Source organism: Cynoglossus semilaevis, chromosome 8 (genome assembly GCF_000523025.1).
Source record: "Cynoglossus semilaevis isolate Cse_v1.0 chromosome 8, Cse_v1.0, whole genome shotgun sequence".
In the NCBI taxonomy this organism is placed as follows: domain Eukaryota; kingdom Metazoa; phylum Chordata; class Actinopteri; order Pleuronectiformes; family Cynoglossidae; genus Cynoglossus; species Cynoglossus semilaevis.
The window spans coordinates 2867269-2892382 of record NC_024314.1 but is presented as its reverse complement, the minus strand read 5'-3'; the positions used below and the strand labels follow the sequence as shown (position 1 = coordinate 2892382).

Here is a 25114-nt window from a genome sequence, read left to right as displayed (position 1 = left end):
CCTAATGTAGGACGATGCACAGGGACTTCATCACCTAACACTTTTCCTGACAAGGCTTTATTTTAAAGAAGCACTGAGCAGTAAGTGGTTCTGTGAGTGTTCACAGTCGGAGCAGACTGGACAGATATGGGCCTCCTGCGGAGGTGGCCATGCAGACGGCTAATTTGAGAGTGAATGGAGATTTTCTATGGTCGGACAGTGGCGCACGTTTGGTTGGCTGCATGTGCAAAGCTGTCTCCGTCTCCCATTCTCTGAGTCTTTCTTGCTCTTAGAGTGAAGTAAATGAAAGTCTGCCTTGACGTCCTGGAGCTCTGCCAGGAGTTCCACTTATCCTGGGTGTAGGAGACTAAGTCTGGCCACTTGGTCAAAGAGGAATGAGGCCCTCCACTCATTAAAACCAGAGATGGTTAACCTCTCCAAGCCTCCTTTAAACACTATAGTTAAGCTCTTACTGTCACACCACCTCCCAGCTTCTTCCACCTTTATGAGCTCTCCTGGACTAATCACATAGGACTTTACATCCTCTCCAGTCTCTAAACTTGAAGGATTGAGGTCCTTGTACCCATGATTCCAGGAAATATCAATGTTATATCAATGTGTATATTGTTGCAAAGCCCCATGCAGTAAAAAGAGCTGCAGGCTTCGGTAGAGAAATGTTGTTGCCCACAAAACCTGCACACAAAAAAATAAAAAGACAAGTCATGTGAATCATCTGGTGTTGATATAAGGGGAGGCTGTTTGGTATCCCAAGACCAAAGCTGCGTACTGAGGTCACGGGATAACAACAACAGTATGTCTGACTGCAACAACTGGAGGCAGTTGTAGAAAAACAACAACACAGTGAGCTGGAGACATCACTCACTTGATTTGAATTTGTACGGCTGCACCGCGTAATGAAATATGTCACTAGCTGTGACAGTGGGTCGACTGATGTGTTTTTGATTACATTTTTAATGTAAGTATATTGCCGTATGTTTGGAGTTTAAACAGACAATACCTTTGAGTGGTTCAGTTACTGTTGTTTCAGAGGAATCCCAGGGAGAGTACTGCATACACTCTATGGAGCAGCCTTATCTTTGAGATTACGTTTTACATCTTGACTTGAAATATGAGCCCTTTCCTGGTCTGGGAGCTCAGAAGGGAGGATGTGCACAGGGTTATTAATAAACACAGCAGCAGGAGTACAGCACTGTGGGCTAATGTGGGTCAAACGTGCAAAGTGCACGTGAGTCAGGAAGGGAACGGTGGAGCATCTGCAACAACCGCTGGTCTGTCTGCAAGCAACAGCAGTCCACAATGTGCTAAGAAAGTAATGGAAAAAGGCAGCATTTGTGGACATTTGCATCTGAGTACTTGTCAAACCACAGTGTCCGGTCCACTGTGTACGTCCAGGCTGCTGTGGTTCACTTTTATTTCCTTTTTGAGATTAGAAAAGTCACCCTACTCTTCAAAATAGAAAAGTGTGATGTGGAAGGGAGTGTGCCGCTGAACTACATTCTCTCTCTGCCCCTGCATGGTCCCAATGTTCTCCCAGCATGTTCTGTCACACTTTCTATTTTAATGTCAGTCTGGGTCGAGTTAAATATTCACAGTTATAATTAACTGATGAGACAGGACACCAATGGGCAACAGAATGGGTCAGAATGATTCTGAACGTCTTCTAACATTCCACGGGATTATCTTATCTTATCTGATGGTGAACTGAATAGTACCTGGTACTGTTGTGAGTTGACTTCCACAGAAACTCTGCACATTTTAACATAATCTTGGAAAAAAAAAACAGCTTTCAAACAAACCCAGTTAATGAGTTTCTAACAAAGGCGTCAGCCACACAACCTAAACATTTTGTTCACTTGTGCATATTTGACAACATCAAAAATACGTGCCCTTCACAGGGACACAGTGCAGAACTTGAGAACATCTGGTGATTCAATTATAGCACAAGCTGATGTCGAATATCCCCCTGACCTCTCCATAGGTTTGTAGGGGAACATCTGTTAGCCTTTAGTTATTATGACAATCTCAAAGTTCCATTATTGCACAGACTGGCTGCTAATGGAACACATTAAATGACGTCTTGACTGCCCCCTCATACCCCATTGCCCCTCCAAAGGTGGTCACAATCACAGCTATTGTTCCTAATCGTCCCCAAACTTCAACAACTTAAGTCCTACATATAATTCATGAATAATAAACAATTGGGTCCATTTTAACTGCACATTTTGAAGTGCATGAAGACGTTGTGTTTTACTGATGATATTTCATAATTTCATTATTACCTACATGTTGTCTCCACACTGAGCCAGGCCACTCATCATGTTTCTCTTACTGCCTTCAGTAACTGCCCAGCATCTCATGTACTCTCAGCCTCAAAGCAAATATTAGCATTTTACCTAATTAAGATGTAGGCTTTAATCAATAGGAGACACTATCACAACATTCCATCTTAGACATTGAGTGAAGTCCTTCTGCAGCGCCTAGGTCCCAGGCTGATTAGCTCTGACTGAGAGTCTGAAAATTACCTCCAGATTTGGTTGAATAGTTGACATAATGAGGGCCGGCTAATGGAGCAGAGAGTTATGCCTGCATGTCATCATCAGCAGAGCTGGGAGCAGCTGAAACCTCCAACTGTTAAAATGCCTGGATGTTTCTTCCTTATTAGTTCATGGAGCACGTCCACCTTTAATGCTCTTAATTATGACATGCAATCAATGTTTTTCTTTTTTAATACTTCATAAAGGCAGGGTTGCTCTGCAGCTGAAACATCTAGTTTGGAGTCTCAAATCCTTTAGATGTTGATGCAGAGGAATCCACTCGGTCTCTGCACCATTTATTTTTGACATGACATTAAAAGCTGCCTTACTAAAGATGTTCGGTCTCCTCCCTTTCTCCAGATGACAACTATTTACTTTTAGGCATGCACATGAACGATCAGTCCACGGTATATTAAACAATCAAGGACGATCGTGCATTCACTGAACAGATCTCTTTGCTTCACTTATTTTGGGCGCACTGGGCACAACAACAATGTTTTATATGTTGGCGGGCCACAGCTTTTCTGGAAACACATTTTGGGCCGACACTCAGGAAAAAAAAAAAATCACATTCTTGTCTAACTTAATTATTTGACATTAATTTTGGGTCAGTCAAGAGCTGCCAGTTGACAATCACTGGAATGCAAAGTCAAATATCGTTAACTTCTTAAATGAAGCCGAGGTGTTTAAACATGCTGTGTTCAAAAACATTGCTTTTCATAAAAATATCTTCAAGTTCACAATTAATTATTGAATCCTTACATAGTCTGCTGTGTGTACAGTATATGTGTGTTTCTGTGTTTACTTTCTAGAGCTGGCAGGAGGCAGAGCCAACATCATGTGAGAACAGCACTGCCTCCCTGCACAAGTAACCCCATTCAGAGGCCTCAGCGACCATGTCTCACCCAGCCTGGAGTCGTTACAGAACAGCAGTAAAAGGTTCACGGCAAAACATTAAAACATCGCAGGAAAGAAACAGAAAAGCTTGGAATCAAATCCCTGTCAACCATCACTACTTCTGGCAGACAACCGTCTTTCCTCCTGGTGTCTCATCTATAGTGATTTATATTCATCAAATTCCAAGGAATTGTTTTCCCACAGCTTTCAACAATATGAACCAGTTTCAGCTTTCAGTGCAGCCGAGGCGTCCACATACCAACGGTAAAGTGGGTCTGGTGACAGAGGTTTCCTGAGATACAGCTCACATCTCAGGACCAGACCAGGGTTCTACTCTAAACCTGAAAATCCTAAAGGAAAATGAATTAGGGAATAATTTCCAGGTGGAGAAGGTCTTTATGGTAATGTCATTCTTTTAGCACAGTGTAACAACAAGTAAAGAATAAACCAGTAAATAGAGTGGTTGGAGTGATTAATTATAAACTAAAATGTATAAAGGCCAGTTAAGTTAAACTAGGAACAATTGAAAACAAATATCACAGGATTTTAAACACAGATGTACCTCTGTGAAGAGCTTCAGCTTCAGGAGAACAGCACCGAGCATCCTCAGGGATCACTCCTCCAGCGGTCGCACTCCGACCACCCTCGGACACTGCAAGACCAGCCAACCTCTGACCAGTGGCTGAGGACATCAGTGATGGTAACAAAGATGTTATTCCACACACACAGGTATAGTGATGTGTGGTATATTTAGTGAAATACAGTTGTATTTATTTGATGTGCAATTTTAACAACTCAGGGTCAACCTCCAATTATAAAAATTATATTTATTAAGAAATTTCTGTCTTTTTTCTAATATTTATTTCTAATTATTTACCCAAGTCCTTGGGTATGTGGAAATCCCTTGTCCAACTTTATTACCAGAGTAGTGTAATGTGCCAAGAATGAAAATGTAAAACCCTGATATATAAGTTCACACAGTAGATTCTCTCCTTCTCTCAGAAATCTTTTTCTTTGCACTGATGAACGATGACACATCCCTCTGCAGCCTCCTCTGTATCACAGCGCAGGTTTCTTCACCTCTAGTAAAAGATGCTGATCTAACATGAAACACAGCACCAGCTCATGGATTTTACACATGAAATATTTAAGTCAAGATGTTTTTGAAACACTCGTCACCAGTGTAAATAATGGATTGTGTAATGTGACTCTGGAAAACGTCTGGTCTCATAATAAAGGCAGAGGCAAAGGACCCCATGAGCATCGTCACCTTTTTAACCTAATGAGAAATCTGACTCCATCGAACCTGCATCAGCGTCAAAGGAAATAGAATGAATTTAGTTTTTAAATGTTCACACCTTAAATCATGGACAATTCTGCCAATTAAAATATTATTTTTTCCAACAGTAGAAATTCAAGCATATGTTCGAAATTCTTCTGCAGCTATAAAAAACAAAAAAAAACAACAAATTAAAGCCTTCAGTGAAAACACTTAAACAAATGCACGTTAGCACTGAGCTATAGATGACGTGCATAGACGCCCATAGGAAAAACAGTGCCCCCTGCCGCCCATAAATAAAAATATGGACGAAAGAGTTGTCCAAAATTTTGTTTGAAAGAAAGCAGCTTATTTGATGAACATGAATACAAGAATATGTTAAAAACACACACACACACACACACACACACAATGTGAAATATGTCACTGTGAATTACAAAACATCATCATGATGAAAAAAAAATCAAATGAAATTAGGGACCTCTTTACTGTGTTTTTAGTAACTCAGTGTTGTTATGCTGAAGTGTTCCCATTGAAAAGCTTTATAAACTGTGCAGGACCTACAGTCAATGTCATTATTGCCAAACTTCATTTCATAACAAAATACATTTGAAATATGAAATATCTTTGCTGTATACTTCATTTGACCTTTTATCCAATGTAGAAAAGTATCATGTGCACAATGATACAGAATAAGACGTTTAACGTCAGTCACAGTTGCATCAGAAGACACTATGAAGAAGCCAGTGGTTGTGACTGTGGTTGTACAGGATCTTAGGAAGTTACCTTCTCAAGGGAGGGATCTCTCCTCTCTCCTCCTGCCGATGGACTTAACCTCTGACCCTGCCTAATACATACCTAATGGTATGGATGGACATGAAACATGGAGAATACAATAACTCCATGGATAAAGAAATGGCCTAATCCTGACTTCTGGGTAGCTTCACTCAGTCGCCTGATTCTCGACAGGGCGTTGAGACTTTGCCGCTTTGCTTCCTCTTGTCGCCTTCTCCTTCTTTACCTCCTCCTTGGTCCCCACTTCCTCGTCATTCTCAGACTCCTTCTCCGGCTTCAATACTACTTTCTTAATCTTCTGTTTGCCTTTCACTGGTGCGGAGAAGGTGAGTGAGGTCTTGATGAAGTCCATTGGGAAGATGCCCACATCTCCATCAAAACGGTTCTTGGTCACCTGCAGGGACCTGCGGCCGGGGCATGTCACCAACTTCTTCTCCTGTAAAATGAGAACATTGTCCGCTTCCTGGCTGGCCTGGAGAAATCAAGAGCAGTTTAATTCAGTTTAATTAATGAATAAATATATATATATAAATAAATTATTGACCCTGTGGAGTTCAATAATGTATTTCTGAATTGTCATGATAGCACACTTTTTTTTAAATCATTAGGCATATTTTTTTGAACATTTGAACAATGTCCCAGAATTCTTCTCTTGATGCTAGAAATGTTTTGAGTTGCTGAGTCCTTTGTATCCAATATTCATTCACAGGGTCTGGGTTCTGTGGAGACCAAACCTGCATTGACAACTACTTAAGCATAAAAAAAACAAAAAAAAAACAAAAAAATGTACCTTTGCAGAACCAAAAATAGATGCTGTCTGCAGGTCGCGGTCGTCTTCCTCTTTTCTGGGGTGAATAATGAGAGTGACATGGCAGCTGGTGTTTGTGGCAAATGCCCTAAATGCCCCAATAATGTGGTCCTGAAGTGCAAACCTAAATGACATAAACAGTGTAGTCAAACCTTTTTTTAAAATTCTCATTCTCATTTAGAATTATAAGGAACTAATTGGTGAAACTTACTTGTCCACAGAGACGTTTTCCTGTCCCATCATGAACTGCAGGTTGTCAATTACGACATGGTTTATGTCGTAGAGGTAAACAGAATGTTGCATTGTGTCAAGAACAGTCCTGGAAAATGTTTAGGAGTAAATTTACATTTTTTTCTTATATAAATTTAAACAATCACATATATTTTAGATAAAAGAAAGCAGAGTGGTGGGAAATCTTACTTTATATTCTGCTGCCCGTGAAAAGTCATGAAGTAGAGCGGCAGCTCTTCAAACTTGTCCGCCCAGAAGTCGTACTGCTCCAGGTTCTCCTCCAGCCTCTGCCTCGCAAACTGTGTGAGCATGATCTTAGCCAGACGAACGTTGTGGATTTCAAAGCTGCCCCACAAAGTATTGACTCCCTGCATGCAGAGGTCAAGAGCCACTTCACTGATGAAGGTCGTCTTTCCACTGCCAGTCGGACCTGATGAATGAACAGAAATACATCAACAGTAATTAACTGTTTAAATTATTTGTTTGACAGGTTAATCTGTGCACTTCCTCTCCAGGGTAATTTTAAGTACATTTTAATAAATGTTAGTCTTTGTGAGTGCTCAGGCAAAGAATGCAATGCATTTATGATTTATTCTGTTACATATGCAAGGAAAACCATTTACATTGTATTTTATCATACCTGTGAAAACAGTCAGCTCTCCCTTGCGGTGTCCCTTCAGGATGCGTTTCAGCTCTGGAAATCTCGTCCACTTGACTCCTGCCACCTGCTCTTTGTTCAACAGTTCTCCAAACACATCCTCTCTGAGCTGCTTAAAGGAAACTATTGACTTATGAGCCGCTGGGATGGCATTTTTGATGATGCGCCCTAAATTTGTCCCCTGAGCCAGCCCCTCCATAGGACAAGGCTGAAACTGTCCAGGCCGCACCAAAGAGCAGCGTCTCAGGCCAAGCTTGCGGGAAAACAGTTTTGACGCTTCCCAGGAACGAATATCTCCTCCCAGCCACAATGTCACCCGTTTGAACTGTTCTAGATAAGGGAGGAGGGTCGGAGGGAGGGTGCTGACCCCACGTGGAAGTGCAACAGTGGGAAGTCCAGTGGCCTGACTTACAGCAACAGTGTCCAGCTCACTGGCAGTCAGAACAATCTCAGAGTCTTTACTGTCTATCAGAGGGAGGCCAAACAAGTTGTAGTAAGAGGTACTCTTTGGAAACATAGCTTCATTATATGTCACTTTGTCAGTGCCTGTGTTTTGGGCAGAGAGAAGCTTCAGTCCTCTTAAAGAACAGTCAGGTCCTCCAAACCAGGGTAAAACCAGACTCTTGGTGGGTTTGAAAAGCCTCACACCAAACTTCTTCAGTGTTGCATTGGACACCTTTGTGATCTAAAAACCAAAATATTGAAACATGACAAAATCTTCCCTGATAAATACTTATTTTTTATAATCACAAAATAGCCTTCAATAAATAAGACATATTTGAGTGCATCAAAGACAAAACCTGTACCTGGAACATGGTTTTAATCAGCAGAGCCTCATCTTCTGAGATGTCACTGAGTGGCACAGAGCTGGCCCAGATCCTCTGCACCTCCCTCAGCTCCCTGTCTATCTCCTCCTGCTCCTCTACAGTATCAGAATAACCCAAGAGCAAATGGGGACTGAGGAAGTCTTGTCCTTCACGATTCATCACCTCGAGACAGTCCTGAAAATCCTCCCAGCTTCCTTCCACCAGTGTGTCCTTGCACAGAAACTGTCCTGTGGTTTTGTTGATGAACAGGGAGAGATTGTCCTTCCTGACAGACGGGTCAACAAAGATGCTCGGGATATGGAGGCAGCTGTAGCCATCATGGAAGGGAATATCTCTGCTGCGTATATACTGTTTGATATCTGTGACTGAGACTGGACTCACGGGGAACTCCACTGTAGATTTATCATCCTTCTTAAAAGCTCGTTTTCCACAGTCTGCATGGAAAAAACATGTCCCACTGAGCCTTACAGGACACGGGAGTCTATTATCTATTCCGTAAGAGAGAATTCTTCGACACAGGAACGAAAGCTGTCTTTGGTGGAGGAAGGTTGGGTTTACCACCTGCGTAATGCTAGTGGTCCCCCTCTGCAGCAGCCTCGTCCACATCTCCTATCCGTTTACAACGTTGGTGCTGCAATAATTAATGACATGTTAATAGATGCTTCAAATGTCTTGAATCACTTCTATGCTCTCTGTTTATATATATATTATATTTATAAGATATTCACAAACGACAACTAGTATATACTTTTCTATTAATTCCTTTTTCTTAAGCAACCACCGGTCACCTACGTAAAAACATTTTAAGCCAGTGGCTCTAAAATAGAGGGACGAACTAGACTGTATATTGTCTATGTCACCATTTAAATTAACAAGATGACAAAAACAATCGGAACGCACGTGAGAACACAAGCCAAATACATCACAAATAATAACAGTAATTCATAAAACAACGTACTAAGTACTATATACTTACTGTTTCTTGTTATTCACCATTTCTATCCCCACGCTTCTATAACCCGGGCTTTCAGTACTTCATCAAAATACAACCCCAAGAAACATGGAGCGGAAGTAGGAAAGTGGCTGTTTTTTAGTGGTAGTTATTCTCTACATTAAATAAAATGGTTTTATTACAATTTTTCACTTAAATCCATATGTGTCATATATATCCTGTTACTATCCAATTACAAATTGATTACAATTTAATCCACGATTTAAACTATTTACGTTTCCTTACGGACTCTATTTGAGACGGACAGCTCTGGGTACATGCCCGTGAAATCGTCCTCTGTGCATTTTTTTTTTCTGTTGTCGGGGATTAAATGGATTATGTTATTTAGAACTGTCTACTGTTGGGTTAATTTACTATCTATTAAGTTAAATCTTGTTTAAAAGATGACTTCAAGGGGGACGCCAAGCCGCTTTCTTAGAAGTGTTCTTCAGAACGGCCTGGCTCGGTATGTGTGCCAGCTAAAGCGGGTCTCCATCATCTTCTCCAAAACCAACCAGGGCTCACTGGGAGCCAGGTGAGAAAAAATAACTGTCGTTTAATTTGTTCACTGTTTATATCTATATACGTTTTTATTCAACGTTTACATATGTGTGGAAAAACCTACACACGCGATGTATTCTTGTCCATATATAAGGTAGTTTATTAAGTAGCCTTAACTTTAAAAGTAGATAATGTCATTTTAGATTTATAGTAATGCTGCGTCAGACTGTTTCCACCACATACACGAAGAGTTTCCTTCTCATCTTCTTTGTCGTCATGTTTTCAGGGACTTCGTTGAAGAAGGAGTAGTGGATTATGCCAAGAAGAACCCTGGAACCGTAGTGTATGTGAGTCCTCAAACCAGCAGGATACCCAAAATAGTTGCAGAGTATTGTAAGTGCATTCTTTTAGAATAAATAAAAACCAGTATTATTTATGGCTTGCCATAGTAACAAAACGTGTTTGGTGCAGTGTGAAATAAAAACATGATAGAGTATATTTCTGGCTTAATCTTTATGCATTAATAAAGTCTGTAAAAAAAAAAGAAATTAATCAAACAGGACCTATGCATAAACGTGAAACTATTTTGTGTGTTACTAAAGAAAAGCCATACACTAATGGTTTTATCTGTTACTACTCTAAACTACAGTAGGGGGCAGTGTAAGCCTGTACTTCAGGAACTACTGTTGACTGAAGTGCTGTGGGAGGTTTCACAGGATGAGCCTCTGTTCTATTTCACAATCTTAACAGGAATGATTGATAGTTTCCTCTTTCTTTCTTCTTTTTGCAGTAAATGGCAACACCAAGGAAGAAATCATCACAAACAAATCATCTCAGCAAATCTCAGAGCTTTTGACCAAACTGACAAATCAGTCTGGCCAGGACATCATTCGTATTCGCAATCCCCAACACACAGACAACCCCAGTATCCAGGGACAGTGGCACCCGTTCACCAACAGGCCCCCCTGCATTGGCCTCATTAGACCACAGAAACGGCTGAATCAAGACCAACCTTGAGAGATGTTTATTTGTCTGCTCGGGTCAAGATCTTCTCATGTTTGTAGTGGTTTCTGTTTGTGTTTTTCTTGGACATTTTGCAGAAATCTCAGTGTTGACCCAACATTTTCCTCCATGCTCTTTGGTCTCGTGGTGCCAAGGTTCCGGCCCTGGAAGTCATGTGACTCTTAAATAGACTTTCACCATGTGGTCCTTTATTAGGAGATGTTTATTTTAGATTCTGTGTATCTGGTCTGACACAACTTGGGTTGAAATAAAGAAATACCCACAATGTACAGTATGTCATTGCTGTGATCATTTTAGATTTAATTTAAAATTTTAAAAGCATTTCAGACTGAGGTCATTGAAGCAAAACTGACTCATCTGCAGCTGTGAGTAATATTCAGGGCTGATTAAACAAGCTGAGCGGACACATTACACATCAGAGTGCAGCTTTTCATTTGTGTGATGTGGATAATGTACATGTTGAAGCAACTGTAATGCTGATGAAGGTTGAAGGTTCCATTGCTGTACAAATGTTAATGATCCAGGATTGAAGTAAACATGACAGATGGGCTGTGTCATAGTTTGATGGACAGGGTTTACCCTTTAGCACTGATCTGTCTTAGTTAACTCTGCACTGGGAGCAGGAAGCTGTCACTCATCCATGATGATTTTTACTGTGGATTACCTCTTCACTGAACTGCTTCTGACCTCTGTGTTCTTTAAAACAAAAATACAAAAGCACACTAAATGTTACCGATCACATTAGTATAAATGTCAGAACTTGGATAAGCCGGAAATGAAAAGTACACAATTAATGACAGTGATAGTTCCAGCACCAGAGGGTCTTTTGGCAACTTGTAAGACTTTATATAGATATGTGAAATTACTGCAGAGCGCTGTGATGAGTAAAGATGTGGGAGGCAGGCTGCTCAGAGGGACACTGATTAAACTCCCTTTCTTCCGACATAGTTGTACTTACTTTGCAGTTTTGATCCCAGTGGATGAGTTAAACTCATCTAAATAAACCCCATCTTTTACATCAGTTTGTATCTCTAAATTGGACATTTCTAATGTGCGCTCTTCTTTATATTTATTAACATGTTCATGGCCAAACAACGAGCCTTACGTCGAAACCTCATGTCCAGCTGCCCTCCTCAAAATCTGTGTTTCACAACTATTATTGTTGACCAGCCCAACTCTTTATATCAAAGAACTGGAGCTATAACAATGGTGTGTAATGGTCTGTGGATGGGAAAAATACACAAAGTCAGATCAGATCTTGATCTAAACTGTTTTCCATGTTTTCTGGACAGCAGTTTATTTCAGTGGTAAAATAAGGTGTGAAACGTAAGACGTAGGTTTTTCCTGCTTTAACAAATTGTCTCAAGGTTTGTCACGGTTGTAGCAGTAGTTAAAGGCAGTGGCTGAAGAAAGACAACAGTTTTAATATGTTCTTTTCACCTGTAGAATTAACATTGATACTTAGTGAAGAGTTAGATGTAATAATGACATTAGGAAAGAAGAGTCAACACAAATAAGAAAAGCCAAAATACAGTACAACGTGTGAGTCTGGGTGATTTGAATTGTGTTTAATTAGATTACCTACAGTAATGAAATGTATATACATCTCATTAACACTCAGCTCACTGTTTGTCACCATACGGCCAAAATGACATCCAGTCTGCATTTGTGCCTCCAAATTCTATTAAGTAGAAGTGTGCAGTCTGGTGGGAGTGTGTTCACTCACTGCTGCTGTTTGAATCAAAGCTGGTGAATCTTATTAGAATGTTTTTTTAATGGATTTTCATTTGTATATGACAACAGTTCCATTTATCAAAGCCACTGTGCGTTCGTGGCACCCTGTGTGGACTAGCACAAAATGACCCACACCATTACTAGAGGGGCTCTAAATAAAGATGCTGTTGCTAAGTTACAGGCCTTGGGCACTGCTGTAAAAACTCTGCTTTTTTATATTCCCACAAAACAAGCCAATGTTATACCTCTGCTGTTTTGCACATTCACAGAATAATTCTGGGATCATATGAGCAGAGTCCCAGTGGAGGACAATGGCCTTGGCCAAGCTGAAAACAGCTGGTGTCGTGTGAACAGACGCAGGTTTGAACATGTCATGCATTGATAGTTCCCCGACGGACTCCTGATGAAAGTTCATATTTTTAGCCAAGCTGAAAAGGATTTTTTTCCCAAAGAGTGAATAGGTTAGGTCTTCAAAGAACTTCTGTCTTGGCTAGAAATGTGTTTGTTTGCTTTCCAGGCTCACAACACATGCCCTTGATGCAAGTGATTTTGGGTCAGCCGAAGTCAAAACTTAAAACATATAGATAGCCCTCATTTCCCTGCCTTCTGCAGGTCTTATCAGCAACATGCAGTCTTTGGAGAAGCATTACAAGTGGACCACTGACTAGGTGTATTTCCCTATGGTAAAACAAAATGTTAGTGCCTAAAACAGAAAGTAAAAAATACTTACTGCAAACAGGGGGCAGTAACACCAAAACACTGGTTTATTAATGTAAATCAATAAATAAAGACATAGGAATTTACATAAAACCTGTTTTCTCCTAAACCTTAGATGGTTGAACTATGACAGAAAGCAACAGTGTCATTTCAAACAAACATTCAGGTTAGTTCTTCATCAGAATGTTCAAGCAGAACCACCTGGATGAAAAGTGTCACATTTTACAGAGGAATACCACAAAGTATTTATGTAGGACAGTGCAAATTGCAAACTATACAGGTTTCTTTGGCCATCACTTGAAAAAAAAGATTCTTTAGCTTGCAGGAGAGATCAGCAGGGATGGAACTATTGTCACAAACTCTACTGAATTCACTGCCATATTGTGCACAAAAACGACTCAACGGTAAAACAGGCAGCTAACGCGTTACTGATTATGTAAGTTGTCCATGAAAAACAAACAGCACAACTCACAGTCACCAGTCAATGCAAGTTCTTTTCATGAACCACAACGGAATGAAATTAAACATCAAATATAACAGTTTTTTCAAACATGGGGAAAAGAGAAAACTATTTGGAGAACCTTTACATAATATACAGTTAAATACAGGTAAAAAGAAGCTCTGGTTTTAACCCAAAGTCTGTCCTTTAGAAATGTTTACAATCTGTTTACATAACAAGATTCATATTTATTAAGCTTTGAAGTAAAAAAAAGGTCAACTTAAAATAAAACTGTGACAACAACACTTTTCAGTCACTACTTTCACCAGTACAGATGGATGTGCTCTTTGAAAAGGAACTCTAATCTGTGTCCATTCAGCAGCGTCCTTGAGAGAGAGGGCGTAAATGTTAGCAGCAGATACTACAGTAATAGATTATGTGGCCACGCAGCATTAATGTGACGAGTGAGCAAAAGAGGTAGGAGCCGAGTGGAGAGCAAACAGAGACAGGGATAAACACAAGCTTCACAATGGGCTGACGAGGAGGAAGCGGCAAAAATACAACAAGCAAAAGGCCTTGGTTGAAAGAGGAAAAGATAAAAAACAACTTCAATATGGATAAAAATCTCTGGGGATCATAAATGGTCAAAGTACAAATTTAACACAGAAGGGGTTTGCCACTTAATTGCAATGGGGAAAAAAGAGTTCTGTCGATCTGTAAAACAGCTTCTGTCTGCATCATTCATCATCTGTTTCATGAATGGCAAAGTTGGAGATGAAGGTCGTTGTATTCTGTCTGCATCACCTGCGAAAGACAACGTAGCTTTGTGCAAACAGCAAGAGAAAGAGAAAGAGAAAGAGAGCGAGAGAAAGAAAGAGAGAGAGAGAGAGAGCCAGCGTCCTCTCCTCATGGAGGTGAGCCAAAGGCTGCTGTTATTGTCAGCAATGCCAGATTCACTCCGAGTCACCTGAGAGAGCTGCTGACTTCAGATTCTGCAGTGTATTTATCACTGACAGGTTTACAAATGACTCATTTCAGCCATTTGTCCCTCCACTGTTGAATGTGAAGGCGTTCCATCCTATAGCATCTGCAGTTTGTGTTGTTGTGCCATTGCGCTAATGTCACGTAAACTGTGACGATGCAGAGGACGAACACAAACCTGTATCTGTCATTAATGTTGTTCAAAGAACCAGGTGAGAAGCATTTATCACCTGGTCCTTCTAAATAGCCGTCATCAGCCCTTCATCTACATGGTGCGATGAAAAAAAAACAAAAACTACCTGTAGCTGTGTTGTGTTGATCAATAAATGATAAACTACTGATTTACGTCATGCTGTAGAGTCAACTCTTACAGATGTTTCTCTCTGGACTGACACACTGGTTCTAACAGCAACAGTGATGCAATCACTGCAACCTGGGCTTGTTGTATGAGTGGTTTAAACAAACTGAACTCTCATTCACTGGAACAGAAAGTGACACATTACAGCAACGTTACACTTCCTCCCACTGAGAGTACAAACAGACACTGTGCGCTCCTTTGTTAAAGGACGACGTACCTCCTCTGCTAACCCTGTTGGTTTTTAACCACTGTAAAACAATACTGTCAAAGTTCTGCTGAAGACCAACGTGTGCAGTCCAGTTTTTGTTCTAACGTGCAAAACAAACAAAAGCATTATATTGTAATGCAGGTAACGCCTTAAATAGTTTCTTAAAAAACTGTTAGCACAACTTCTCTGTCTATAATGTGTCACCGCAGTCATGATCTGTAAAGAATTTTTTTTTTTAATAATGAACTTTTTTTAATAACGCTAAGTCAGTCCAAGAAAATGCTGCTATATTGCAGTGTACACATTTGTTCTTTAACTATAAACCCATTGAACTGCCATTAAACTGCTTAAAAAAAACAAAAAAATCCCAAAAGAACTCAGTGACAAGCTCTACACGTGCAATTATGGCAGAATTGAACCTGCTGAAATTCTCAACCCAGGGAATTTAAAACCATTACATGGTTGTGGAGTTCTGTTTCAAATCAAACTCCACTTTTCCCCAGGTTTACAGAAAACTAATACTACTGTTCAAAACACTTAAAAAGTGTTATTTATTCATTCCACGTTCAGTGTTCCATTTTGAAACTTTTCCTCCTTTCGTCATTTGTCATTCATCAGCAGCCTCCATAAAAAGCCAGTACTGAGCAGCATTAAAATTCCCCCTGGTGGTGAGCTCTCCTGCTTAAGTGCAGTCTTGGAACAAACACAGATTCACTACTTAATGTCAGGTCTTTGCTCAGTCATGTCCACTGTTATTGTGAAGTACATCGTCAGAGAGGCTGAACATTTTTGTTAGTGCTCAGTTCAAAGTGGCAGCGTTTGGTACAGTCAGTTCTTCTCACTACTACAGCTCCCGGCGTAGGTGAAAAATAATTAACCGCAGCACAGAGTGAGTGAGTGGAGATCCTAGATGGAGCTCTCGTCAGGCTGCAGGTCCAGCTGTGAGTTTTTCCTCTGCTCCAGGATCCTGTTGAGTTCCTCTGTGAAGGAGTGGTAGAACGGCGACATGCCGTCGTGGTCACCCTGCCTCAGCAACACATAGCTGTTGCCATTCATTTTCCTCAGCACGCTGGGCAGCGTCGCCGACAGTCCATTGGCGTAGTCCATGTTAGGAAGTGGAGGAGGCATGGGAAGAGGGGGCGCCGGAGGAGGCGTCTTTTCAGGAGACAGGTCGCTCTGGCTCGGAACGATCTGGAAGAAATCGTCACCAAAGTCCCTGAAAGTTGAGAAGGAGAGCGACTGGCGACGCTCTCTGCCGTTGCACTGGCTGGAGATGGTTTTGAGTTCAAGATGGGAACTTCGTTTCCTCTCAGAGCCCCCCAGGACCTGCAGTGCTTGGTGAGAGAACTTCCTGTTCCGAGAGGTCCTTCTGGTGCAGAAACTGACGTAAAGCAGGACCACGGTCAACACCAAGCACAGTCCTCCAAGTACTGCCACCAGGGAAATGTACACGGCCTCCATGTGTCTGTAGGCCTGGTACTCTGGTTCTGGGGCCAGCGGGGCAGGAGGTGAGGGCAGAGGCTGCTCTGTGGGGCTGCTGGTGGAGAAAGCAGTCGGAGCGAAAACTGTAGTGGGGATGGTGGAGGCTGTGGGCTCGACCGGGAAGTAAGGATCTGTGTGCACCTGCACCGTGTAAAGATAAACCAAGACGGAGACTGAGTTCTCCCTAGCAAAGCAGCGGTATGAGCCGACCTGCTGGGCACGCGCTCCGATTATAAGGAGACCATCTGTGCCGATGCGGTAGCCGGAATTCAGGTCGTATCCCTGGAGTTCCCTGCCGTTGAGAGTCCAGCGTGGAGTGGCCAGGTTGGAGTGTAGCTCACACTGCAGCAGAACATCGTCACCGGACATGACTGAACGTCTCCGGTGGACCACTGAGCCGCAGAACCACCGACGAGGGGACATGAGAAACAAGACACACACGGGTGAAAGAGGTGGGATAATAAATGATGCAGCACACAGATGTCAGGTCAGCAAGGGTGGGTTTCAGGTGAGTGACCATGAGGGACCTGCTGTATACAGTTTAATTCCTCATCATCACTTTCTATTAAATTTCCTTCCACTCTTGAATGCACCCAGCCCTGCAATGCAGCCAGCGTGACCTTCTGACATCCAGCAAGAGGGATACTGATTAATACGTGTATGTGACTATGTGTGTGTATGTGTGTGTGAAAATGAGAATGAGAGAGCCGGGACCTGGGGAAAGTCCAAGGAAGAGACACCCAATAAAATGGTTTAATAGCTGCTAAGTGCCAGAGTCTGAGTCAGGCATAAAAAAAGAAGGTACGTGACGGTCAACCTTTAACCCCCAAAATCAATTTTTCTCCCTGACTGTGTGTGTGTGTGTGTGTGTGTGTGTGTGTGAGAGAGAACAGAAGAATAATTCCACTGTTCCACTAAAGAAGAATAACCAGATGTGTTAAGTGTGTGTTCATGTAACGCACCATTTCCAAAGTTCTCTTTACAGCCTCTGATTCCTCTCTGAACATCCTGGGTTAAATCTGACCTGAAATGAGAAGAATTCATGAATTTAAATTACATTCATGAATAAAATGTTCCGCGAACATCTATAATCTGGTGTCACAGCTTTAACCAAGGGGATGTTTAGATTTCTAATCAATAATCAATATATATATATATATTTATTACAATTTTCATTTGACCAAACAAATCACTTTTTATTATTAATTTTTATGTGGTTACACATATGCTCACCACTTTAATCGTTGCACTGGCTTTGTGAATAAAACATGGGCTTTGAACAAAACCAGAAGCTTCACATTCAACACCTTGAATATTGTATGCAAAAAAGAATCAAAGTATTTTTTTTATGGTAAAAGTGAGGCCAATGTAATGCTTAATGCAGTGCCTAATAAAGTGGCTGATAAATATGGTACACAACAGTTAAACATATGATACACAGGGGCAAAGATGAATATTGATTTTAAATCCATTATTTTAACTCTATTTCTTTTGTTACTTCCCTTTAAACCCTTTAATGTTAAAACATCCTTAAACCTCGATCCAAATACACACAAAGAGCAGGAGAGGTTTTTTCTCTTTTTTGAATAAATGGAAGATGACAATAAGCAGAAAAGACAGACGACACAGCAGACAGGAATTATGCAAATACAGACTTGGGATCTATGACAGATACTGCAATATTATCTCAGTATTTATCCCTGTTACTAAAGTCTGATGTGACAAAATTCAAATGAGCCTCTTTGTGCGGTGGGCCAAGGGGGTGTGTATATTTCTGACCTCAGTTTACGTGAGGATATTTCAATACAGCTCTTTCCGTCCCAGCCGCAGAATGGATCTCTGGCAAAGACGCAGTCGTAACAGGAAGTATATCTGCCACACGCTGACATGGGAACCTGCACCACTCCAGAGTGGGAGCCCACATAGACGCTCCGCTAAAAACAGGACACCATGATTTACATATTTTTAATATACTCACACATCAATGACGTTTTAGATGTTTTTACACGATGGAGTATTCACAACCAGAAACTGAATGAAAAAGGGTCCCCACAGTATGTTCTTCTTCTTCGGCTGTGTACCACAGTGGCTAACATTTAGCCTATCACTTCTGATCCATAAACCATCATTTCAGAGGACATTCATGAGATTTAGGAGGAATACTTTATTCAAACTCTCAGAATAACATGCATTTGTGCAGACATACCAGAGTTGAGGATATGACCATGGTGCTTATAGGCTGAGGTTTGTCAAACAATTGCAGCTCCTCGATGATATGCACTTCCCCAGCAATATCCACAGCTCTGTGCAACCACCCATCATCTGCAAAATATATATAATCATTAATTTTTAAAAATGTTTAGGCAGACATTGATCAAACAACAGCTGAAATAAATGTGCCTGAAAATATTTCAAGTTGCTTTTTTAGATTTCTTGGATCACAGTAAAACCTTCTGCAGAAAACAGTAGTAGATAAGCAGCAATATATTACTGTCTAAACCAGTTAACTGTAAATGTATCTTGTTATCTCTTAATTAAGAACAACCAAAATGTCATTATCTGTTTATTTTCCCACTTAAGAGCACCAGGGACTTGCTAAGTACTGATCAGTCGGGACATCTCTATTCCTGACATCAGCAACACAATGCTGTTTTCCAGAAGCGACATATATTTTGAAGTGAAAATTTAAATATACTACAACTCAACTGTACTGTTTCTGACTTCTACGCCCTCAGAAACACATGTAATCTTACAGGTGATGCCTTCTTTAATTTTAAATCTCAGCCAGAAGCCACAGATTAAGTGAGGTTCATCAGGGTTTTACACCACGTGGATCTGTGTCTTGGTACTGTGTATTTGCACCAAGGCTGCTGACTCACCAGTTCCTAAAAACAGGACTGTATAAATGTTCCCATCCAGTGCCGGCTCCCTGTGCACTGCTATCTTGACGTAGTTGACGTTCCTCTTGAACAGGAGGGGGCGCGGCCCTGCTGGGTGCACCTGAGTGGCCATGAGGGGGTGTCTCCTGGCGAAGGTGAGGACGTTGTCCGGCAAGTCTCGAGATGAGTTGATGCCCTGGGATCTGTGCAGGTCTGTAATACACTGGACGTAGGAGGGAAATAAAGTGAGACACGTTGTGTTTGCTTCTTTGAAAAGGAAGAGAAAAAAAAAAGAACTTGAAGTCGAGCCGTGACTCATTCAGTAATAAAGCTTAAGTAGTCTATATGAGCTGGACAGAGTTAACTTCCTGCACCTGCTGACAACCACAATTAAAAGAAAAAAAGATTTAATGAAAATTGTGGAGTAGAATGAAAAAAAGCTCTATTACACAAACTTAATCATTTATTCATAAACTTCCCTGCTGCCTTAGATTTAATCTACAACTGGAACTAAACACACTATTCTTATTTTAATTATTGATTTCCCCTGATTTTATTATAATTTATTCTCTTGTAGTAGCTGCTTCAAAGTTTCGAATCGGCTATGTGATGAGTCGGTGGACACTGATCTAGAAAACATCGGTTCCCAAACTCTTTAATACTTCTTAATGGCCATAGGAGAACAGAGAACAACTGACATTCTGGGTTCTCATCCTCTCAAAACAAAGTGCAGCTGGAGCGCCACCTGCTGGATCCAAATTCTTAAACGAAAAAGTTTTAGTTAATAGTTGCAACAAGTTAAATTTAAGTTTTTATTTGTAAATATATAGCTAACAACACCTGTTATTACTTACACAAATAAGAAAAAAACACTCTTTTTATATAAATCTATTTTTTTAAATGTCCTTAAGACATAAATAAATAAATAAATAAATCAGTGCTCCCCCTCTGCAATACTCTCATGTACCATTAGGTGTCTAATCCGGTGCAGAAAGCTTTGGGAAGATTTCACGGGGACATTTATCAAATTCAACATATTTGGGCAGATTGAAGTCTAAAACCAGCCTTGTGTTTATGCACGTTTCTGTTTTTAATAAAACTCACAGATCCAGGTCTGGGCTCTGGAACCTTCCCTGTGTACTCCCTCCACTTGGAGTCCTGCACCTCCATGTAGGGTCCGTCAAAAACCTTCTGTACGTCAGCAAAGTTGTACTGACAGACGGCAGAAGCTTTGATATTCTTCCTGAAAGACAATGCCAAACCCGACCCCGGGGACACATGCAGAGGACACATGCAGGATTAATGATTCATCACAGAATAAACACTGAGAGCCGATTGTCTGAGGAGCAACTGCCGCCCAGATCAGATTTCAAACACATCACACATCGACAGTGACCACTGACAGGTGACAGGTAACTGGAGGCCACTGAAAGGCCTTGTCCTTTCTCCTGAATCTGTGGGTGTAAAGGTGGTAACATTTTTCCATCAGATTTTGGCCGTTCTGCTTGGAAAAGTGGGAGTGGCTTCTGTGACAGGTGTGTAATTTTCCTTCCTTTATCCTCTGAGCTTCACTCATTATCCAGTCCAGAAGGAAGTATTTGTTTTGAAGAATTTTCAGCCGTCTCACTACTAAAATATCCCACTCTCTGTGAGTCATAAATAGAACAGCTCCATTTGTGGTTTTTGCTGGAGCACCTGTGGAAGAAAACATTACTCCAAGAGCGTGAGGTGCGTTTCGGGAGACAGGTAACCCTTAATCTGGAGCCCTGGAGGACAGATTAGTAATGGGGGGTGTATATGTGCGTCACATTCTCAGGCCCATTGTGTGTCCACCTCAGCCTTCAAAGGCATTCAAGTGAGAAAAACGAGACTCAAGTGAAACCAGAATCTGTCTTTTCAGCGCCGGGAGCGGTGCAGCTCAGGGGCTTAGTCATTCCTGCACACTTGAGTCTAATGCACGGTGACGACTTCTACTCACACAGGTGCACGGTTTACAAGGAATCCATCACGAGATGGATGCCGAGAAAATTAAGGAAAACGTGACTGGAATAAAAAGAAGGAGAGGCTGCTAGGGCAAACGAGAGGACGGAGACGGAGCGTCAAAGACAAAGGAAATCCAGTGGGAAAGGAAGAGATATTAGTGTACAGCTGTAATGAGCTCTTCTCTGCCGGAATCCAAACAGCCCTGGGACAGTTTGATGCAGCGTGACTCTGCAGAGCATGGCTGTAAACCCAGTCATGTCTCAGATTCTACAGACGACCTCTGTCCTCTATGTCCCATCATCGCTGACTGACTTTCTTCTGGCCCATGTTAGTGTTTGCTGTTATTTGTCTGTCGACTGAAGAGTGACTCTAATCACTGACCAATGAACAACTTTAGCTCCAGTTCACATTTGGTCGAAGAGGAGGATTAGAGTTCTACAGATTTCAGATTAAAGTAAAAAAAATGTAAATATATATTTCTGACATTAAAGGGAGATTTTTTTTATAGAACTAAAATATGATTATTCAGGATTTAGACTCTCAGAATTTTTATTTTAATTCTATGAAAATACTCATTATACTGAGTATACTGTATTATGTTTAAAACAACAGCTATTCTTACCTTTAAGACATTAGTTTTTTATCATATTCTGTCTGTCTTTGAGAATTTGTTTTGACTGTTTTATTACATAATCAAAGACTGATGAAAACATGAATTAAGACTTTACTCCCAGACCACTGCACTCATTATTTGTTTTTCATTATATAATTCTCTAAGTATTCTCAGACCAGGGTCAGATTACGAATAAAAAGGGAACCAGTCGTACGTACGTCCTGATTTCAGCAGATGGAAAAAGGAGAATTCTGAATGGTCTTACCATTCAAGGCCGAAGACGCCGTAGAAGATGCTGTTCTGAGCATTTCCCCTCTGCAGCACAAACACACTGCGCAGGATGTTGAGGTGCAGCTCGTACTCTGGAACTGAACACACCATTCTGGCCTTGAGGAAGGTGGTCCACTTCCTCTGCAGGGTCCTCTGGCCTCCCCAGTCATTCTGCAGACAGAGGAGACGGTCGGTCTGTCATTTATACTCCAACCATTCTAAAAGTCATTTGATGTGTTATTATGAAGGTTATTATGACAACAACAGCTGTAAGTGTTAAACAAAAAAATACAACCTTAAAAATTATAACCACTACTACTTATTTTCTCAAATTATTTTTCAAATGTATTTGTGTTTGTGTTCAAAGTATTAAGATTTCATCATTCTTTTACTTTTTATTCACAATCCTCATGAACCTCATATGTCACAGTTCAGGAACTAGTATCTCATGATCATTACCACTATTTTAAAAATATAATTGTTATAATTTTTTAACAAATATTTTGGCTCTTTATCCTTCATCTTATAACTGAACCTACATTACATCCACTTATATTAAATCTTCTGCCTTTTTTTGCTTCACTTTCACTCCACTGGTAGAAATGAGCTACTGTATAAATGACATGAACATGTCACTGATGATGGATCTCATTATCACATCACATTAAATATACACATTAGGACATAAAGACAATCAAGAATTGTGTGAAACAAAAAGAACATTTTCATTTTCATTTAAATGTTATTGTTTGATGTTTTTTGTCTGCTGCAGAGATCTGCTCATCAAAACTCTTTGTCTTCCTCTTCCTCCTACTCAGAAGCCAAAGGCTTAAATTAGCTCCTCTTCCTCCTACTCAGAAGCCAAAGCGTAGGCTCAAATTAACATAACAAACACACATCTGACACAAAATGGCAGCACCAGGAGCACAAGACTAAGAACCAGCTATGTTTTTGATACACAAAACAGAGGAAAACAAACGGAGGAAAAACACAATGAGAGACAAAGAGTCATGATTACAAACTATTTTTAAACAACAACAGGGTTGGACTGGATTGGTGGACAGGTTAGTGAAGCTGCTGTGAATATATGAGAAAAGTCTCTCATGGAGATGACTGTCATGTTATTACTGTGATAAGAGCTGTGAGGATGCACTGATTTATGAGAGACAATGTCAGTCAAAGCAGGAAGTGGGTCGCCAAGCTGTGATACTGCTCAGTGTGAGAGACAAGAACTCAAGCATGATAATGATAATGGAACAATATTCCTGATAGGAATCAAATTGACCTCATTGGGATTTTTTTAAATTATAACATCAAAGTTGTTTAATATAATTGTCCGTCTTTGTCAGAATTCAATATCCTGCTGTTTGTTTTTGCTACTGAAAAGTCTGTTTTCAGGTCATTTGTACTATTCCCGATGAAAATAGGTCATGACGGCCGAGTACATCCAGGAAGAGGGAAAAGGGCCAGCCAGTTAGGCAGCTCAGAAATGGCCAGCCTTCAGTGGTTCAGGACCAGAGGCCACTGCTAGGAGCTTCACTAACAGCAGCTCTCCTGTCTGCCCTCCTACCACAGTGGTGTCTTTCTGCCACAGGGGGCAGAGCCACAGACCAGCTCCACATCTGCATGTGACGCCGTGTCCCACTTCAGGCTGAATTATTACACTCTACAGCTCTCTGAGAACTCTGCAGGCCAGCACTGATGAAGAAAGGGGTAGGAGACAGTTCTAGACCCGATTTCCAGGGAGAGGACTTCTTCTGGATGCAGAGGGAATCTTAATGAGGTGAACTGTTTGGAGAAAATGGTCTGATCAGAATTCAACCCCTGTTAGAATGTCTGAAAGTGTTTTAATGTAAAATCTCCTACAGAAAAGTCATGAATAACTTGAACCTGTAGAGGATCCGTTCTATCACTTAAAGCTATATAATGCATGACCTTTAAGGGTAGTGTCAGGGGTCAAAACTGAACTTCACCACCACCAACCATCTTCAGCTTAGCTTCAAAAGCTTTACCTACTGTATATACTCGGTAGGTTATTATTCCTGCGTGTTTAGTTATTCTAGGTCAGCTGAACAAACTTCTTCAGTACAGTGTGAATAAATTCCATTGTCATGGAGGTTTGGTGCTACGAGAATCTTGGTTAATACATTTACAATATTTTCTGACCATCAACAAAGTAATCTAACATACAGCACCCCCACATGGTAGGGTAAAGAAGTACATCCTAACCGCTGCATTAATAATAAATAAAAAAGCATTTCCTCACGAAGAGGAAATTCATGTGTTACAGCAGCAGAGTTGACACATGGTAAACAAACAGGATAAAAATATTAAAAAGAACAACAAAGGGAGATAATGATTTAACATAGCAAAGTCCTTAATGTTCACTCACAAAGCACATTATTGTTAATAATAATAATAATAATATAAATGTCAAAATAAAAACATATTATAGAAACAGCGTCACTCTGCGTCTTTCTCACTGTAGTCAGCCGAGGAATACCATGGATTAATGTCGTCGAATTAACCAGGCTGCTGCAGCAGGAGGTGAAGTAATGACAATTTAATGAAACAAGTATTAGCCCAGGCTTCACCTCTTACGCTAGAACAGCCTAAAACGAGGAGAAGAGACACTGACAACTCAGGATCTAAAGAGCGTTTGTTACTTTTGCTAATGCCCGCCAACTACATTAATAAATAGTTAAATTTCCACCACCACACTTTACATAAATCATGTCAGAAAACTATTAAAACTATAAGTCATTCGGTGTCTCTTCATTCACTGAATTCTCTTCTACCTGTGAAATATCGCTGCACATCTGACCATAAATATCCTGATACGTCAGATCAAATGTGGAATGCAGATTAAGATAAAACTGTGGACGGATGGAGCCAGCAAAGTTATG

At 40.7% G+C, this 25114-nt stretch overlaps 3 protein-coding genes across 4 annotated transcripts in view; 1 reads left to right on the top strand and 2 right to left on the bottom strand.

The window, feature by feature from the left end:
• Positions 1-5024: 5024 nt before the first annotated feature.
• Positions 5025-9134, bottom strand: twnk (twinkle mtDNA helicase). 2 transcript variants are annotated; one of them, XM_008313970.3, is made up of 7 exons: positions 9006-9134; positions 8009-8660; positions 7185-7887; positions 6734-6974; positions 6525-6632; positions 6296-6437; positions 5025-5977 (listed from the first exon to the last, which is right to left on the bottom strand). In XM_008313970.3, exons 2-7 carry the CDS (start codon positions 8633-8635, stop codon positions 5654-5656), a joined length of 2145 nt encoding a protein of 714 aa, XP_008312192.1. In that variant the 5' UTR covers positions 8636-8660; positions 9006-9134; the 3' UTR covers positions 5025-5653. The 2 variants fall into 2 exon arrangements, with proteins under 2 accessions (XP_008312192.1, NP_001306749.1); NM_001319820.1 differs by lacking the exon at positions 9006-9134 and having other exon boundaries at positions 5583-5977; positions 8009-8722.
• Positions 9135-9279: 145 nt separating this feature from the next.
• On the top strand, positions 9280-10816 carry mrpl43 (mitochondrial ribosomal protein L43). The gene is made up of 3 exons (XM_008313968.3): positions 9280-9555; positions 9808-9914; positions 10312-10816. The coding sequence occupies exons 1-3, from the start codon at positions 9425-9427 to the stop codon at positions 10536-10538; spliced, it is 465 nt and encodes a 154-aa protein (XP_008312190.1). The 5' UTR covers positions 9280-9424; the 3' UTR covers positions 10539-10816.
• A 984-nt stretch (positions 10817-11800) lies between these two features.
• The window catches only part of sema4gb (sema domain, immunoglobulin domain (Ig), transmembrane domain (TM) and short cytoplasmic domain, (semaphorin) 4Gb), a 29631-nt gene continuing 16317 nt past the window's right edge, over positions 11801-25114 (bottom strand). Inside the window, exons 9-15 of the mRNA XM_017034123.2 lie at positions 22204-22379; positions 20447-20585; positions 19343-19565; positions 18670-18785; positions 18243-18397; positions 17426-17487; positions 11801-16855 (exon numbers count right to left, since the gene is read on the bottom strand). Of these exons, the coding sequence (XP_016889612.1) occupies positions 15888-16855; positions 17426-17487; positions 18243-18397; positions 18670-18785; positions 19343-19565; positions 20447-20585; positions 22204-22379 (1839 nt within the window). The 3' untranslated portion in view covers positions 11801-15887. The remainder of the gene's footprint in view (positions 16856-17425; positions 17488-18242; positions 18398-18669; positions 18786-19342; positions 19566-20446; positions 20586-22203; positions 22380-25114) is intronic.

Excerpts from the sequence above, each read along its gene's own strand:
- twnk (XM_008313970.3), bottom strand. The coding sequence starts at position 8,635 with ATGTGGACGAGGCTGCTGCAGAGGGGGACCACTAGCATTACGCAGGTG. Across the intron at positions 7,888-8,008 it reads TGATTAAAACCATGTTCCAG|ATCACAAAGGTGTCCAATGC; the intron begins GTACAGGTTTTG and ends TTTGGTTTTTAG. Across the intron at positions 6,975-7,184 it reads AGAGCTGACTGTTTTCACAG|GTCCGACTGGCAGTGGAAAG; the intron begins GTATGATAAAAT and ends TTCATTCATCAG.
- mrpl43 (XM_008313968.3), top strand. The coding sequence starts at position 9,425 with ATGACTTCAAGGGGGACGCCAAGCCGCTTTCTTAGAAGTGTTCTTCAG. Across the intron at positions 9,556-9,807 it reads CAGGGCTCACTGGGAGCCAG|GGACTTCGTTGAAGAAGGAG; the intron begins GTGAGAAAAAAT and ends TCATGTTTTCAG. Across the intron at positions 9,915-10,311 it reads CAAAATAGTTGCAGAGTATT|TAAATGGCAACACCAAGGAA; the intron begins GTAAGTGCATTC and ends TTCTTTTTGCAG.